Source organism: Alosa alosa, chromosome 9, assembly GCF_017589495.1.
Source record: "Alosa alosa isolate M-15738 ecotype Scorff River chromosome 9, AALO_Geno_1.1, whole genome shotgun sequence".
Classification (NCBI taxonomy): Eukaryota; Metazoa; Chordata; class Actinopteri; order Clupeiformes; family Clupeidae; genus Alosa; species Alosa alosa.
The window spans coordinates 14286308-14302113 of NC_063197.1; the positions used below are offsets into that span (position 1 = coordinate 14286308).

The 15806-nt window shown below is 42.5% G+C and overlaps 1 protein-coding gene across 1 annotated transcript; it reads left to right on the top strand.

Annotated features, from left to right (window-relative positions):
* Nucleotides 1-482: 482 nt before the first annotated feature.
* Nucleotides 483-15500, top strand: pias4a (protein inhibitor of activated STAT, 4a). Its single transcript, XM_048253262.1, has 11 exons — nucleotides 483-558; nucleotides 1508-1904; nucleotides 2366-2450; nucleotides 2656-2697; nucleotides 3011-3101; nucleotides 3321-3449; nucleotides 3631-3736; nucleotides 4070-4143; nucleotides 6204-6364; nucleotides 11246-11397; nucleotides 13968-15500. Exons 1-11 carry the CDS (start codon nucleotides 532-534, stop codon nucleotides 14222-14224), a joined length of 1521 nt encoding a protein of 506 aa, XP_048109219.1. The 5' UTR covers nucleotides 483-531; the 3' UTR covers nucleotides 14225-15500.
* Nucleotides 15501-15806: the final 306 nt, after the last annotated feature.

The following is a 15806-nucleotide window of genomic DNA, read 5'->3' on the forward strand; positions in this document are numbered from 1 at the left end:
GAGACAATAATCTATCAATATTTTAGCAATAAGCCGACGGAATTGCATTTATTTCAAGGTAACAGGCTCATTTTAGACAATGCATTCTGCTCCCACAACATGGTTTGATGTACACTATGTAATGGATTTTGATACGCGGACCGGATTTAACAAGGCCATGCGTTCGTCTCCTTTTAACACCTTATGTTTTCCCCGCCAAAGCTATTTACAGCAAAAAAGTTAAGTATTTCTGTTTTTTCTCGAGACTATTAAACTCAATTCAGCGGTGTGTCCACATATATTGACTAGACGCATATTTACGTTATAATGAGGCCTATTCATGGGAGAAGACCTGTGTCACAGTGTTGCTTTTTAAGTGCACTGTCAGTTTAAATTGTCGTGGCCACGCCTTTTTAGAGAAGAGTGTGTTGGTTTTTTCAATGTAAAAGCCCACTGATTGGACGCAGACAGAGACCGAAGAGAAGCTTCTACGGTTTTCATTGGCCTTTCCCAGCCTTACGCCTCAGGCTCTCGCGGGGCTGCAGAGCGAAGATGGCGGCCGAACAAGTCGAAGCGATGGTGAGTGAAGCTTCGTCCCTTCAAGTAGAATGAAACCGGGTTGCTTGAAATAGAGACTTTATTTTTGCAAACGTAAAGTCTGGCACAATGGATTGTTTGACTACCAAAAGTGGCGGTAGTATATTGCTTATGAATAATCATAAGTCTGCGTTGACAAATGCGTCTACACCGGGGCAAGAGACACAGCTAAGCTAGGTGGCTATCTAGCTAAGAAGCGTTGGAAAATGAATGATGGTACCATTAAAAACATTGGCTAGCAAGCTAGCATGCAGGGAGTAGGCGCGAAACTACTGTTTGTGTGTCCACGTTTTTGAAAAGCATGCATATTTCTTCGAGGGACTTATTCATTTGGATAATGGGACATGTCAGGTTGAACGGAACCAAGTTGGAGAGACCCCTGCCAAAGCTTTGAAAGAATTGTTAGCTAACACGGTGGTGTAAACTAACACGCATTAAGTACATTTTGGGATTGGCTAACTGGTTAGCGAGCCTGCAACCATGCATTCCTTACCGGTATCCTTGACAAGATGACATAGCCAGTGTAGTGGTAAGATCTTAGCACCTGCATGTTTATGGTTCCAAGGCCATGTGGAATAAGGTGTCGTGAGGCACTCCGCATAACATCTGCTTGTGCATTTGTTGACGTTCATTTCTCATAAACATAGCAAGGAGCGTCAAGTCAACACAAACAATGACTGTACATTCATTATATGATGTACTGAAACATTTTCCCAACTGTTTTGTCAATGTAAAATGTGAATTAATTTTCTCTGTTCCCATGGGCTTTCTTGCATTGTCTTTCCTCGTCAATTGTTATATTGACAGGAAAGTACCTTCCAATATAATTTACATGTTATTCTTTGCCATACTGTACCAAAGTAGGTGACTTATTCATCAACCAAAGTTTTATGTTCAACATTTCTGTCCTCTGTGTCTCCTCTCTGGCCAGAATATGGTGAAGAGTTTCCGGGTGTCTGACCTGCAGACACTGCTGGCCTCTATGGGCCGCAGCAAGAGTGGCCTGAAGCAGGACCTGGTGGTGCGGGCGCTGAAGCTGGTTCAGTCCGAATGCAGCCCGGAGCTGCTGAAGAGTGTGCGGCAGCTCTACGAGACGCGCTTCCCCAAGACATCGGGCTGGCTGGCGGCACGCCGCCCGGAGGCCGTGCCCGTCAGTTACTCGTCCATCAGCAGCTCGGCGTCCAGGGGCCTGACGCAGTCGCAGGGCGCAGACTACCTCAATGGCGGCGGCCTCCCCAAGCAGACGGCCGCCCCCGCAGCCGAGGTCAAGCTGGTGTCGCTGCCTTTCTACCAGACCCTGGAGACACTGCTGCCCCCCACAGAGCTAAGTGAGTCAGCGTTCGAGGCTCCCGGTGGCTACATTGGGTGAAGGTTAAGAGTGCCCTGGAAAGCAGTCATATGTTGTGAGGCAGAAATGGCTGAGCTAGTCTCCTGTGTTGTCAGTTATGATTACAAAAAATGTTGTGAAAGTTTCATAGATAACAGAGCACCAGGCCACATTCAGATCAGGTCAAGTTTGCCTGTCAGGAGTGTCCCGAGTGCCTGGGGAGAGTTAGGAGAGAAGTGATATCTTTCAGTCCAGGAATTTGTCAAATCTAGCGTCTCTGATTATGGAAGGTTAGTTGTTTTATCACCTAAATATAAATATTGACCATAAATATGATTGCAGGGCAGGATAACTCTAGATACAGCCTTTGCATTTTGCCTGTGTTTTTGCTGCAGAAACTAGATCTCTTTAAGACTCATCATACTAATCATTGTTTGAAATCTTCATTTGTCTTATTTACAGTTGCCCAGAATAATGAGAAACTGCAGGACAGTCAATGCATATTTGAACTGACACAAAGTCAAGTGGATCAAATCAGAAACTCCAGGTAAGTTTTACTTGCTTCATTAGGCTTCAGAAAATAGGATGTTTAGAGATATTCAGTCAGGTGTGGCTGGAGTTTCAGTAAGTATTGATTTCAGCATTAAAAAAGCATCTTGTATCTGGTATGATTCTATACTATCGTAAATATGTTCGGTAGTGACATTTCTGCTATGTTAACCATACAAACCTGCTATTTCTCACCCATACAGTGAACATCGCCCAGGCATTAAGTCTGTCCAGGTGGTTCTCAGGTACGTCTCTTCAAGAATTAAAAAAATCCACAAGTCCATGTTGCTTTGGATAATAGTATTTGCTAAATATAAACTTTACCATATAACTTGTGTCAAATGCATACTTGCATAAAGTTATGCTCCTGTATTCTGCTTAAACATTTAAGATCATAATTTTGGAGATCTCCGCTGAGCTTCATCACTGAGCACAACATGTATCAACATGTCCCCCCAAAAAATGAGCTGGGCCTGGAGGAAGAGTGTTGTGACATGTTTGTGATGTTAAAACAAGCATTAAAAGTCCAGTGTTTGAACTCCCTACTTTCTCCCCTAGAATCTGTTATACAGACTCCATTGGTGTTCAGGAAGATCAGTACCCCCCTAATATTGCTGTGAGAGTCAACCAGTCCTTCTGTCATGTGCCAGTAAGTGCTTGTCTGTATAAATTGCATGTCAGTGCACACACACACACACACAGATTAAATATCCTTTTATCTCTGTAATTTAATTTAAAAGGCTGATCTTTGAGACTCAAAATGTAGAGTATGCCAGTTTACTGGACTCTAGATGTGTGGTATCCAACTGGAGGGATGACAGTGTTTTTGTTGCCAGATTCACCATAGCATTTGCTTGTGCCCCAACAGGGTTACTACCCTTCTAATAAACCGGGTGTGGAGCCACGTCGCCCCTGCCGCCCCGTCAATATCACCCCCTGGCTGCATCTTTCCACCACTACCAACAGAGTCACCATCACGTGGGGCAACTTTGGCAAGGTAAGGGACTCTACATTTAATGATGCACTCACAAGTTCAATGTAGAATTGATGTTATAGATCTTGGTGTTAACCTTTAGTCAAAACAGTGATTCTGACCAGAGTAACATTCTTTGGAAGTGGAGTCTGTTTGAATCTTATGCTTCAGTATTTGTGTGGTGTGTGTGTGTGTGTGTGTCTAGCGTTACTCGGTGGCTATATATCTTGTGAGGGTCTTCACGTCAGCAGAACTCTTCAATCAGCTCAAACACTGCTCAGTGGAGAGTGCCGAACGTTGTCGTGAGCGCAGTAAGTCTTTCTGTCTTTCTCTCTCTTTTCTTTCTTTCTTTCTTTCTTTCTTTCTCTCTCTCTCTCTCTCTCTCTCTCATTCTTTTTTTCTTTCTGCCTGTTTCTTTTTTCTTTTTTTCTGTCTCTGTCTCTCTCTCTTGCTCGCTCACTCGCTTGCTTGCTCTCAGCAGATATAATCTATGATGCTTTGAGCAGATATCCTCTTGTTTAGTTCACCACAACTATTCACTTTCTCAAGAAAGGCCATTAATTAATATTAATTTAAGGAAGTGACAAAATCTAAATGGCAATGTAATGCTTTTTGTTGCTGTGTGTTCTTGTGTGGTTTTGCAGTCCAAGACAAGTTGCGCTTCGACCCAGAGAGTGAGATTGCCACCACGGGGTTGCGAGTATCCCTGATTTGTCCAGTAAGTCACGCTCTTAACATGAATTTGGTGCTGTGAATTTTGGCTTACTTAAGTGGTCTGACCATTTCTCTCATTCCAATTTCTGCTTTCACTATATAGTCAGCATTCCATTAAATTACCTAAACCTTTTTAATGCAACAAAATTGCTTTGTAATTGATCAGTCCCAGTAGTTGACTTTATGTAACATATTTTCATACAGCTTAAAGCTGCAGTTGGCAAGTCTGACAAATTGAGGGGACTTACCCAACATTTTGAATGTTTACAACTCTCATGCCCCTCCCCCACTACCACCGAGAACCCTCTCATCGAGTTTGTGCTCGTCAGTGCGCACCAGTCTGCACCAGACTGTGATTGACTGTCAGATCTCACACAGCCCTGCTCTGATTGGACCAGAAGAACTGGGAGCTGTGGATTTTTGCAAAACAAATAACCGGCTCTAGGTGGAGGTAGAAGTACAGGTTTTTTTCCCTAAAACCGGCTGATTTATGTTGTTCTGTTCAGCATATTGTCGGTTTCAGTGAATATGATCAAAAAAATCTTGCCAATCTGGCCTTGGAAGCATTCATCAAATGCTGTGGCCTGACTGACTAAAATCTATAACTATCATACCTGCAAACTAGTCATCCTTCGGCGAAAATCGCCGTTTTTGAATCAAAATATGTCATTCGTGAATCGTGTAGATCTGAAGATTTTTTTTTGGGGGGGGGTTCTCATAGTCTGGAGTGAGACTATTGTTGATTTCATGCGAGATTGATAGGCAAGTGATTGGCCTCTCTTTGTGCTATCTACCTATAGGACCTACCTATCAGTTGTTTCTGAGGGCGGGCTTTATCTCTCTCACTTTCTGTTACGCATAGCCTGCCTGCTATGGCCTGCAGCAGCGATATGACCAAGGAAAAAAAGAAAGTGTTAGTTAACAAACATGGGCCACATGCTACGCTCTCTCTGACTATAAACTCAAGGTAAAACATCATATTGTTGGGATACTTTTCTCTTGCCCTCGGTGGGTTAAATGAAAGCTGAGGTGAGGTTAACAAGTGTTTACTCGCAATTTCATGTTCTCGCAGCTGGCCGTTTTGAATTGCTTTGCGAAACAAAACGACTCTGCACTGAGTGCGATTGTGAATTTAGCTCGGCTTAATAGTGTAATATTGTCTTGGAAAGTTATTGCTTGTTCACAAGTTATTTCATTTAGCATTATATTTTCCATATGTCTGATGGTTAAACATGACGTTCTCAGGGAGCGCAGATCTTTCCAAGGCCAAATGTAGTTATTTGCAACCAATCTGAAAGTGGACCTTGCAAAATATTTTGACTTGCTCAGTGATGGGTGTTTAATTTGTTTGTTTTCTGTGTAGCATATAGATCATAATTCTTGATAATTAGCGCGCAAACAAGCGAGACCTAGGCTTCTAGAGTACACTGACATAACGCACCTATTGCTGAGACCCGCCCCTTTAGTCGGAATGTGATCATTGCAGCCTCAGTAGACACGAGAGGAGCAGAAAGACACCAACATAACATGAGGGATAGATGTATTTCTTCACAAAAAAATATCACATAATAATGGATTGAAAAGAGGTACTAATAAACTAGACATGCTAGAACAGATACCAGAAAATGGACAACCAGTCCCTTTCTATCAACACCAGTGATTTTTATAGATGAGGATTAGGCTTTAAAACAGATTGTCAACATTTATGTTGTTTGGTCTGTTTTTGGCTGCATACATGGTGGGCAATGTGTTTTCCCTGGTTTGAGGTAATACTGACATTTCTTCAAGGATGGCAGGTCTGAAAATATCTTCTCCATCATTAAGTTCTTCAATTAGGCTTAACATGGCCTTAACTCAAAACAGCTGGTAGGCCTACTGTTAGGACTATGTCATTTTAATATGTAAAAGTGTCAAATGCAGCCATATTTAAATTCTGCTTACTGCACGTTTATTATAATATGATAATATTCGGAAATATGTCACCTTTTTCAGCCCTTCTGAGTTTGCAGGTATGAACTATGACGCTGTGTAGTAGGTGCGTACTGACTGCTCATCTCTCCACAGCTGGTGAAGATGCGTCTGGGTGTGCCATGCCGCGTGCTCACCTGTGCACACCTGCAGTGTTTCGATGCCGTCTTCTTCTTGCAAATGAACGAGAAGAAGCCCACCTGGACCTGTCCAGTCTGCGACAAGCCCGCTCCCTTTGAGTTGCTCACTATTGACGGGTAAGGTCCAAGTAGTAGTAGCTCTGTCTGTGTGTACATAAATGATTGTGAATGCCATTAAATTTGTTATATTTGGGAAGGCACTTAAATCTTTTCAACTTGAGGTTTTTCAGGATGGGGAGATTTATTATCAGCTTGAGTGTCTGGTCCACAACATTTTCTCCCTTTCATTGTCTCCTGGATGACCTTGATGGGTTTGGGTTAGCAGTGTGACTAATCAGAGAAAATCATACAGAAAGTGATTTGGATCACTTCAAGCCCATTTGATGTACAGTGCCTATAAAAAAAAGTGTTCTGACTTAAATCAACAGCGGTCCAGCCAATTGACCTGTCGCTAAGCGCCACCCTTAGAACGCTGATGAGCCAATGTCAGTCCAGCCTCTACGGGAGTCGGACATCAGCTCGGACAACTCCATAGGAAACTACAGGGAGGAGGCATGAAATGACAAATTAATGGTTATTTATGGAGTTTATTAATTAAAAAAAAACCCAACGGATAACCATGGTCAAACGTTTTGCATGGGGGACATGTAATACTGATAGCCGGTACCCCGAGAGGCGAGAAAACGGGGTATATTTTCATCAACAGTAGCCTACAGGACGTCTCTCGCGTTTGCAACAGCTCGACGTAATGTAGGCTACTAAGCCAACAACGTGGGCACAGGTTCCCTGTTAAATCCCAAGATAAAAATGCACATTAACCAATTACTATATTCTTATACTTCTTCAAATATTAACGTAATCTAACATCTTAGTATCAATCTTCCACTAGCTAGCTAGCATTAACGTCAGTGGTTTTTGCACAGTGATTTGCACGGCTACTCGCACAACTGCTTGTCACCTTGTATGTATTCTAAAGTTTTGAATACACCCCTCCATAGCATAATTAAGTCCCTTTTGATAGCTTCTGGAGGAAAGTAAATCCTTTATCGACCAAAAAAAGTCCTCAAAGCCTGCTTTCATATACTGTCAGCTGCCATTGTCCACAATGTATTTCTAATCAAGCCTGGTTTGTTTGTCTTGAGTTTTCACACGGTAACAATGGGGGGCGGAGCTTAGCGACAGGTCAATTGGTGCTAATAGTCTCACAATTAGTGAAATGGAGATTGCCTGAGTGCAGTGAATGTGTATAGTATAGTAATTTATAGACACATGCATCTGGAAGGTCTAGTCACTGGTCAGTCAGTATTCCTGATTCCACCATGAAGACAAAAGAACACTACAAACAACTCCAAGAAAATGTTATTGACAAGGATAAGTGAGGGAATGGATACAAAAAATGTTGAAGTCACTGAACATCCCCTGCAGTTCAGTGAAATCGATCATTAAGGATTGTAAGAAATATGACAAGTGTGCAAATCTGCTTAGAGCAGGCCGTCACCACAAACTGAATGAACGTTCCAAGTCAAGAAGAATAATGGTGGGGGAGGCCACCAACACACCTATGAAAACTCTGAAGAAGTTAAAAGCTTCAGCAGCTGAGATGGGAGACTATGCATTCATCAATCACGACTAAAGTTTGCCCAAAGACGTGGGAGACTCAAGTCAAATGGAAAAAGGCTCGTTGGTCTGATGAGGCCAAAATTGAGCTTTTTAACGGACATCAAACACTGCACATCACCAAAAACGCACCATCCCCAATTTAAAACATGGTACTGGTAGCATCATGCTGTGAGGCTACTTCTCGGCAGCAGTCCCTGGAAGACTTGTAAAGGTAAAGTTTAAAGTAAAATTAATTCAGCAAAATATATGGAAATCCTGGAGGACAATCTGATTCAGTCTGCAAGAAAACTACAACTTGGGAGAGACTTGGGCCCAGACCTCCTATAGAAAATATGTGTCTGGACTAAGAAAAGGGCTGTTCACCCATTCCCCTTCCAACTAGGCAGAGCTTGAGCAGTTTTGCAAAGAAAAATGGCAGTATCCAGATGTGCAAGCCTAATTGAGACCTATCCACGCAGACTCCGCGCTTTAATTGCGGCCGAAGTTGCATCTACTCAATGCTGACTTGAAGGGGATGAATATTTATGCGATCACTTATTTTGCATTATATTTTTAAGTTATTAACATTACTTTGAAAAAATCTGCTTTCACTATGACATTAAAGAAGTGATTTTGTAAATTATTGTAAAAAAAGGCCAAATTAAATTGATCAATATTCAATTTAAAAAAGCAGTAAAAGTGGAAATATCCAAGGGGGTGAATACTTTTTATAGGCTCTGTAAATTAGCAGTGTCATGCCAAGCAGGCCTGCAGAAAAATGAAACATAATTAATGCAGACATGCTGACTTTAAATGACATTTGTCATGTCTTTGTCTCTGTTTTATCACTGGATCTGCTGGGCAAACCTGTTTCTCTTCTCCTTTGCATTCCAAATACTCTTTTTGCATGGAATGTTATTTGGATGCAGTTCATTTGAATGCAATTCTTTTTTGTTACGAATACTACTCAAGTACACAAATACTGTACGATGTTACAGATTCTACTTAAGAACACAAATACTATACGATGTTACGGATGCTACTTAGTACACAAATACTATACGACGTTACGTATGTCAGTGTTTCCCACAGAATTGGATTCAATTTGTGGCGGTAGCTGACTTTGACAACGGGGGGGTTATTAAGATCGTCTTGGTAGTGTATAGGTCTAATTGAGTGCCTGTCACTGTATGACGTTTGAGGGAACCCCTGCAATTGTAACACAGTTGAAAGGCTGCTGATGTGTGGATGCAATTCATAATGTTTTCTACATAGTTAAAATAAAGGTTCGTACTTCTCCTTGGGACAAGCACTTTTGAATTCTGGAAAACACTTTTCCATTTACATCGGGATTTTGCAAACATTCAGTGTCAGAGTCAAAAAAAATGAGCCCTTCAACGAAATTGACAAGCAGCTTAGAAGTAGGCTAAGCATACTAAATTCGACATCCAAACAGTATTTTAACGTTAGCTTTGAGATACTGCTTGATTTCATAACTTAACTTAGTAGGCTACATTGAAGAGACTAAACTATGCTGTGATAAGACCTTAGAGTTCACTTCAATGCAGCAGTTTTGAACAAATTTGCGCAGCATGGTCACGATGCTAAGCGGGTTTAATAGCAATTTAGCCAGACGTCTTCTACGCAATGCTTCTATGTGGCAACAACAATCCACCAACAATCGTGAATATTTTGTTAAATGCACATGCAGAGGAGGGGCAGCGGGCTATGAGAGAGAGAGAGCGGGGCGGGGCAAGGAAAGGCTGCGTGCGTAAAAAGCGCAGCTCAATGGCAATGCAAGGATTTGACCTTATATTTATTTTAAATTAAACATAGAATATTCATCTGTGGCGGCCGATTTTTATTTCGTGGCGCCCCGCCACAGATTAGTCAATGTATGGGAAACACTGTAAGGACACGAATACTATACAACATTACGGATACTACTTAAGTACACAAATACTATACACAGGGCTCTACAGTGCGCCCATTTCACTCGCACATGCGAGTAAAAATGATGGCGTGCGAGTGCAAAAAAATATTTAGGCGCACTGGTGCGAATGACTTCTAACCATGTCAATGTTTGTCAATGTTTACAAAATGCACCGCAACATCAAGAAACATTACTGGTGCAAACCATAGAATCACGTCGCGAATGCAGCATAAGAACTACACCTCCCATCAACGTTAGCAGTTTCGCGTTGTGACTCGCTAGTCGCTTCTATCAAATCCAAGAGCGCGCAGAAAAAGCGGAAAGTTAGACTAGCCAGCCAAGATGCAAAGATTGAAGAAATTCGTTCTTCTATCCACCGAATTCATCGGATATAGGAGGAACATGATGAGATTCTGAGAATGCAGTGAGAGAAGGAAAGGTAACCTAACAAGCCTTTTAGCCCAGTTGACGTATTGGCTGCAATATGCAAATAGCTGTAGCGAAAAGGCACAAAAGTAGCCTCCCGTAATACTCCCATTTTATTCAAAGGTAGAACGCTACTGACAACTCCAGGCTTCCACGCATTCTTGTTTGTTTACACTGAATACAAGCTGAAGTGCAAAACGAAAGTAGGCCTAACGTTTGCCTAACTGCCCCCATCAATGCAGATATTTCAAATAAAAGTATAAAAAAATATATCCTTGATTAGACTATGTTGGGTTCTGTGGAAGAGCAAATGGACTGTTTTAGTAGTAGTATTCAGTATGCAGTCAGATAGGTTACCATAGGCATATTTGGATTAGCTACAGATGGATTTGCAAATAAATAAATTAGCCTACATTTGGCAGGATACTTGATATACAGGCTGAATGCAAATATGGCAATGTATTATATTATTTTACATTAACAAAATGTAGGAAAAAAGAACAGACTGAAAATAAAGTAGGTTTAAAATCCTGTTTCCTGTAGCCTAAATGTTGTCAGTCATTCTTAATCTTTGCAATTGGTGCACTGGCATGTTTAACTGTTAGCTGCAGTGTAATGTTAGATTATGTGTAAGTTAAGTACAGAACTGACTGTGCGCCCAAATTTTTGTCTGCTCCTAAATTTTTTAACTTGGGCGCACAAGTGCTCCTGGAAAAAAATGTTAGTGTAGAGCCCTGACTATACAACATTACGGATACTACTTAAGTACACAAATACTATTCAACATTACGGATACTACTCAACCATGAATATAATTAGATTCCCCTTACTGCTCTGATTTTTAGGTAGGAAAACTTATTTTTCAACAACAGTTTGTGGAACGCACAAACTTACAGTTGTACCCTGTGCCACAAACAACTACAACAGGGAACAAACAGAGAAAAATAGCCATATAGGCATAAGGGGCCTATGCAATACAGTGTTACATTAAAGCACCCTTTAAATGTGCTGTTCTGACAATCACTGACCTTTGCCTGCAGGTTGCTCTCTGAGATACTGAAGGAGACCGAGGAGGAGGTGGAGGAGATCGAGTACCTGACCGACGGCTCCTGGAGACCCATTGGAGACGAGAGGGACAAGGAGAAGGAGCGCGAGCGCAGCCACACGCCTGTCTACCCCCTGGTTGACATATGTAAGTGCTCTATCAAGCAAGCAATCCTTAAAGACTTTGTGCGCTGTCTAAAACTGAGAGATATCTATTAAAAGTGGGAAAGAGCTCCCCAAGTTCAGAGAAGGTTGCTGTGAGTATCCTCCTCACCTCGATTGGATATACTGTTCTGGCGTGTACTGACGCGTCGTTAGTTTCCGTTTTTAACCTGTGCAAATGCCTGGACAAACAACTGTAAAGTCACAGTATTCTACCGATCTTCCCCCTAATACATTGACATTCTTTCTGTAGTGTATTTCAAATGGTGGTTGGTATTGTTATTGGTATTGGCCCAGTTATTCCTGCTTTAGCATAGGCCTACTCGAAATCGCACAACTAGTTGTCAGTGTTCAGCTTTGTGAAGGTAGAAAAGTAAATAAATTAATGTATGATATGCGGAGAATGTGCTTCTCTAAAAAGTACGTAACTGAAAGCGTGAAAAAGGCTTACACACGATTGGGAGAATATGTCCCCTAGAAAATATTCCAGAGACTTACTTACCCCTTGGACACATTAGCTACAAGAGACTGAGGCAAAGCAGCGTTTATGTTACAATCCTCCTTTGGGGGGCAGCGGTCAGCGATGCAAAATGTTTTTTGTTTTGTGAGCAGAGACCATTATTTCACTCTGGGAATGCAGTTTTTGAATAAAGGATGGGACTCGCAGTTCCTTTTTTAAACAGATTATCGCCATAATCACGCTGAAGAAGGGCATATTGCCCGAAACAACCATGGGGCAATTTAAAAAGTTTAAAAAAGAACTGCGAGTGCTTTCCTTTATTCATAAAGTTTATATTGACTCAGGAGGATTTAGCACCCAGTTGAACTTACACAAAGGTGTTGAGCGCTTTAGTCTGTTTTATTTATTTATTTTTATTTATTTATTACTACAGTTTTTACAATAACATATTTGTCAGAGGTCTTTTAAAAAAATAGTGGGAAGGTGATTGAACTATATGATGAGAGTGTTGCTGCAGGGCAAAATGGTATTCCAAGGAATGAGCTACTTTCCCTAATGTACACTATGCAGTCATTGACTGGGTGAGATGAAATATGAAAAGGACTTTGTGGAAAGGACTTGGTGTTTCATTACCAGGTTCCAACTGGTTATTGAATGTTGAACGAGTAAACATGGTGCTCTAACTTGGTACAGTGTAAATGAGTAGGCTAAACCTCTTGGTGCATACCATTACGATACAGCAATACAGTAAGCCCTCCAATAATGTAGGAAAGCTTCTCTTAAGCCACTGTCCCAACACATTCTCTCTGTGGTGACCGTAGCCTTTACTTTACTCTTTACAAGCAAAGATGTCCTCTGCTGTAGACATCGTTCGCATCTGAGTATTTTAATCACCAATGATTGTCCTTACAATGGTTATTTGATTAAGTTTAATGTGTGGCACATTCATCATCAAACATCATCTGTGTTTAATATTTGTTGCATTTCCCAAGATGTATATTAACAAAAATAAACTCTTTAAGTAGTTTAGCTGAGTAATACATCTTTTAGATTAGGTTATTGTCTTCGTGCAGAGTACAAGTACAGAGACAACAAAATGCAGTTTGCGTCTAACCAGAAGTGCAAAAAAGCAGAAAAGTGCAATGTGATATTTACAGTGTAGACAGGTGGTGCTATAAACAGTATAAGACATATAGTGCAGTGTAGACAATGGTATACAGTTAAGAAAGTTTACAGTAATATAAATATGTGCAATGTATTAGCAATAGCGTTATAAGAGCAGAATAGATATGGGTATGCAGTATGAACAATGCATGAACAACATGTACAGCTTGGTTGGTTGTCACCGGAGTGCAGAGCTAAAGTTCAGTAGGGTGACAGCTGCAGGGAAGAAGCTTCCTCTGAACCTGCTGGTTCGGCTGCGGAGAGACCTGTAACGCCTCCCGGAGGGGAGTAGGCTGAACAGTCAGTGGTTGGGGTGAGTGTAGTCTTTGATGCTGCACGCCTTACACAAGCATTGCTTGCCCTGGATGGCCTCGATGGAGGGGAGTGACGAAACGATGATGCGTTGGGCAGTTTGCACCACCCTGTGCAGTGCTTTCCGGTCAAAGGCAGCGAGCAGTTGCCATAGCATCCAGTGCCAGAACCTTAAACCCATCCAGTGGCCATATACTTTGAGATCCTGTAGAGGGGCTTGATTAGGAGATGAGTGGAGCTTCAGCCCCATTTTAAGTTTGACCTTGAGAAAAGTAACTACACTCCCTAGTTAATATCACAAAGTAGCTTAGCAGTAGTAGTTAAATATTCAGATAAAAGTTAATTTGAACGATAAATACCATTATTAACCGGTTATCTGAAATGGCGTTTTCGCTCTGGGACAAGTGGAATTGGCGTTATTCCCGTTTTTGGTTAAGTTCATCCAAAAGTTTTGTTCATTTACGGTTTTCGTTTCTGTTCTATGAAATGTTTAGTCAGTGGCTAGACTTCAACTTCTACTTGGAGCTGTCAATCTGTACTCTGTGTTTCATCGGTTGATGTTGGTCACCATACTGTACCGACTGTACTGAATACTATCTGTGTTCCTTGACTGGCCACAGGTGTCTCGGAGGTGAATGGCCACTCTCCAGCCCACAGCAGCACCAGCCAATCAGCGAAGTCGGGATCAGGCGGGTCGTCGGCCCCGGCAGCGTCGGGCGTGGTGGTCGACCTGACGCTGGACTCCTCCTCCGACGAGGAGGCCGGCGGCGGTGGCGGCGCGGGAGGAGACAGCTCTGACACAGACGACAGCCAGGACAGCCCGTCGCCCAAGAGAGGCCGGTACAACTACGACAAGGACCTGGTGACGGCCTACTGAGTGGACTTGAGAAGGACGGACTCGCAAGACTGAGATAATTACGGTGTGACGGAGGGGGGCGGCGAGAGGGGGACAAGGCCTGATGTTTGGGCAAGGAATTTTGGAAAGTCCCAGAACACCCCCCTCCCCCATCCTCCTCTACACCCACCCTGTGCGGAGACGCATGTTCACACACACACAGACACACACACACACACACACAAAACACATGCAACACAGACACACACACCCCAATGCACACACCAACATGCACTGTAAAACCTCTGGGGAGTGGTTGAGCTTCCTTTCCCTCTTCACCACTGGAAACCACAGGAGCAGCTCCCTGTCCCAATCCCCCTCCTCTCCCCCTTTCTCCCCTGCCACCCCTACCCCCAAAGACAAACAAACACGCAAACAGTTTGTTGTGCTCCCCTCTTCTGCTGTGTCCTCCCTTTAAGAGATCACAACACAATAAGCTCCATTGACTCTCCTTTGCCTTCCCACATTCATCCCCCCTTTCAGTTTGTGGAGGACATGGTGGTGTTTTGGGTCCCAGAATGCAACATCAGGCTCTAGACGCCATTACTGTCCCGTGTCCTCCACCCTCGAGTGGGCAACCGCCACCCTCGACATCCCACCATCTGTGACTCTGTTCAGAGGTCAACGTGTAAAGCAGCAAACGCAAGTGTGGACTTGTGCATCATCTCCTGACCTTTTAGGCTTTATCCTCTCTTTCTTTGGGCTCTAATTTTTTTTTTTTTTTTTTGCCATTTTCACCATATATTCCCACCCCCACCCCCCTCCCACCTAGTTATTACGATTCTTTTTTCAAGCCGTAGTAGCTAATAACCTACCTCAATTCAAACTGCAAACTTGATCGCAAGTAGTCCTTAGAGAGGTGACCTTCCAAAACAGACAAATGCTAGATGGATGATGCTCTTCTTGTCTCTCTTTGTTTCTTTTACCCATCTTGTTTTCCCAACCATCTAACTGAAGGGGGGTGGGCTGCCAGCAGACCTGATTGGCTGGTCTCCTGTGGGTGCAGTTGAAATTACCGATCTTTAGTTTGAGACCACCATCCACCTTCAGTCTCCATTGAACAAGAGAGCGAGTCATGGAACAGACACATGTCTAACTGAAAGCCTTGATGGTGTTCAGCCGGGGGGAGTGAGTTTTAGAGTTGAATAAAAGTGTTTTTTTTTTTTTTTGTTTTGTTTTTTTCTTCTCCTAATGAGGACAAGTAGTTTGAGGATGTAATGTACAGGGGTGGCAGTGGAATGAGTCATGAGGAAGGAGTTTTGGAATAGATGCTGAGATGGGGAATCCGAGCAAACATCCCATACAACATGTCAGTCGAAGGTCCAGTCGTGGAGGGTCTTTAAGCATGGTCAGCCGTAGAAGTTTGTGAAGTAACGTGCGCTGCTACATCAAGCCATGACTCATCTGGGCCATTATAATTGGAGTGAGGGGTGACTTTTTTTTTTAGGGGTGACTTTTAAGGTGCGTCTCGGTTCGAAAAAGCAGCCTTCAGATGCAATGTGAGTGAGGGTCAACTGACTGATATGACTTTTATTTTGTTTGTTTTATTCTGTTTGTTTGTTTG

Excerpts from the sequence above, each read along its gene's own strand:
- pias4a (XM_048253262.1), top strand. The coding sequence starts at position 532 with ATGGCGGCCGAACAAGTCGAAGCGATG. Across the intron at positions 3,737-4,069 it reads CGAACGTTGTCGTGAGCGCA|TCCAAGACAAGTTGCGCTTC; the intron begins GTAAGTCTTTCT and ends GTGGTTTTGCAG. Across the intron at positions 6,365-11,245 it reads GAGTTGCTCACTATTGACGG|GTTGCTCTCTGAGATACTGA; the intron begins GTAAGGTCCAAG and ends CTTTGCCTGCAG.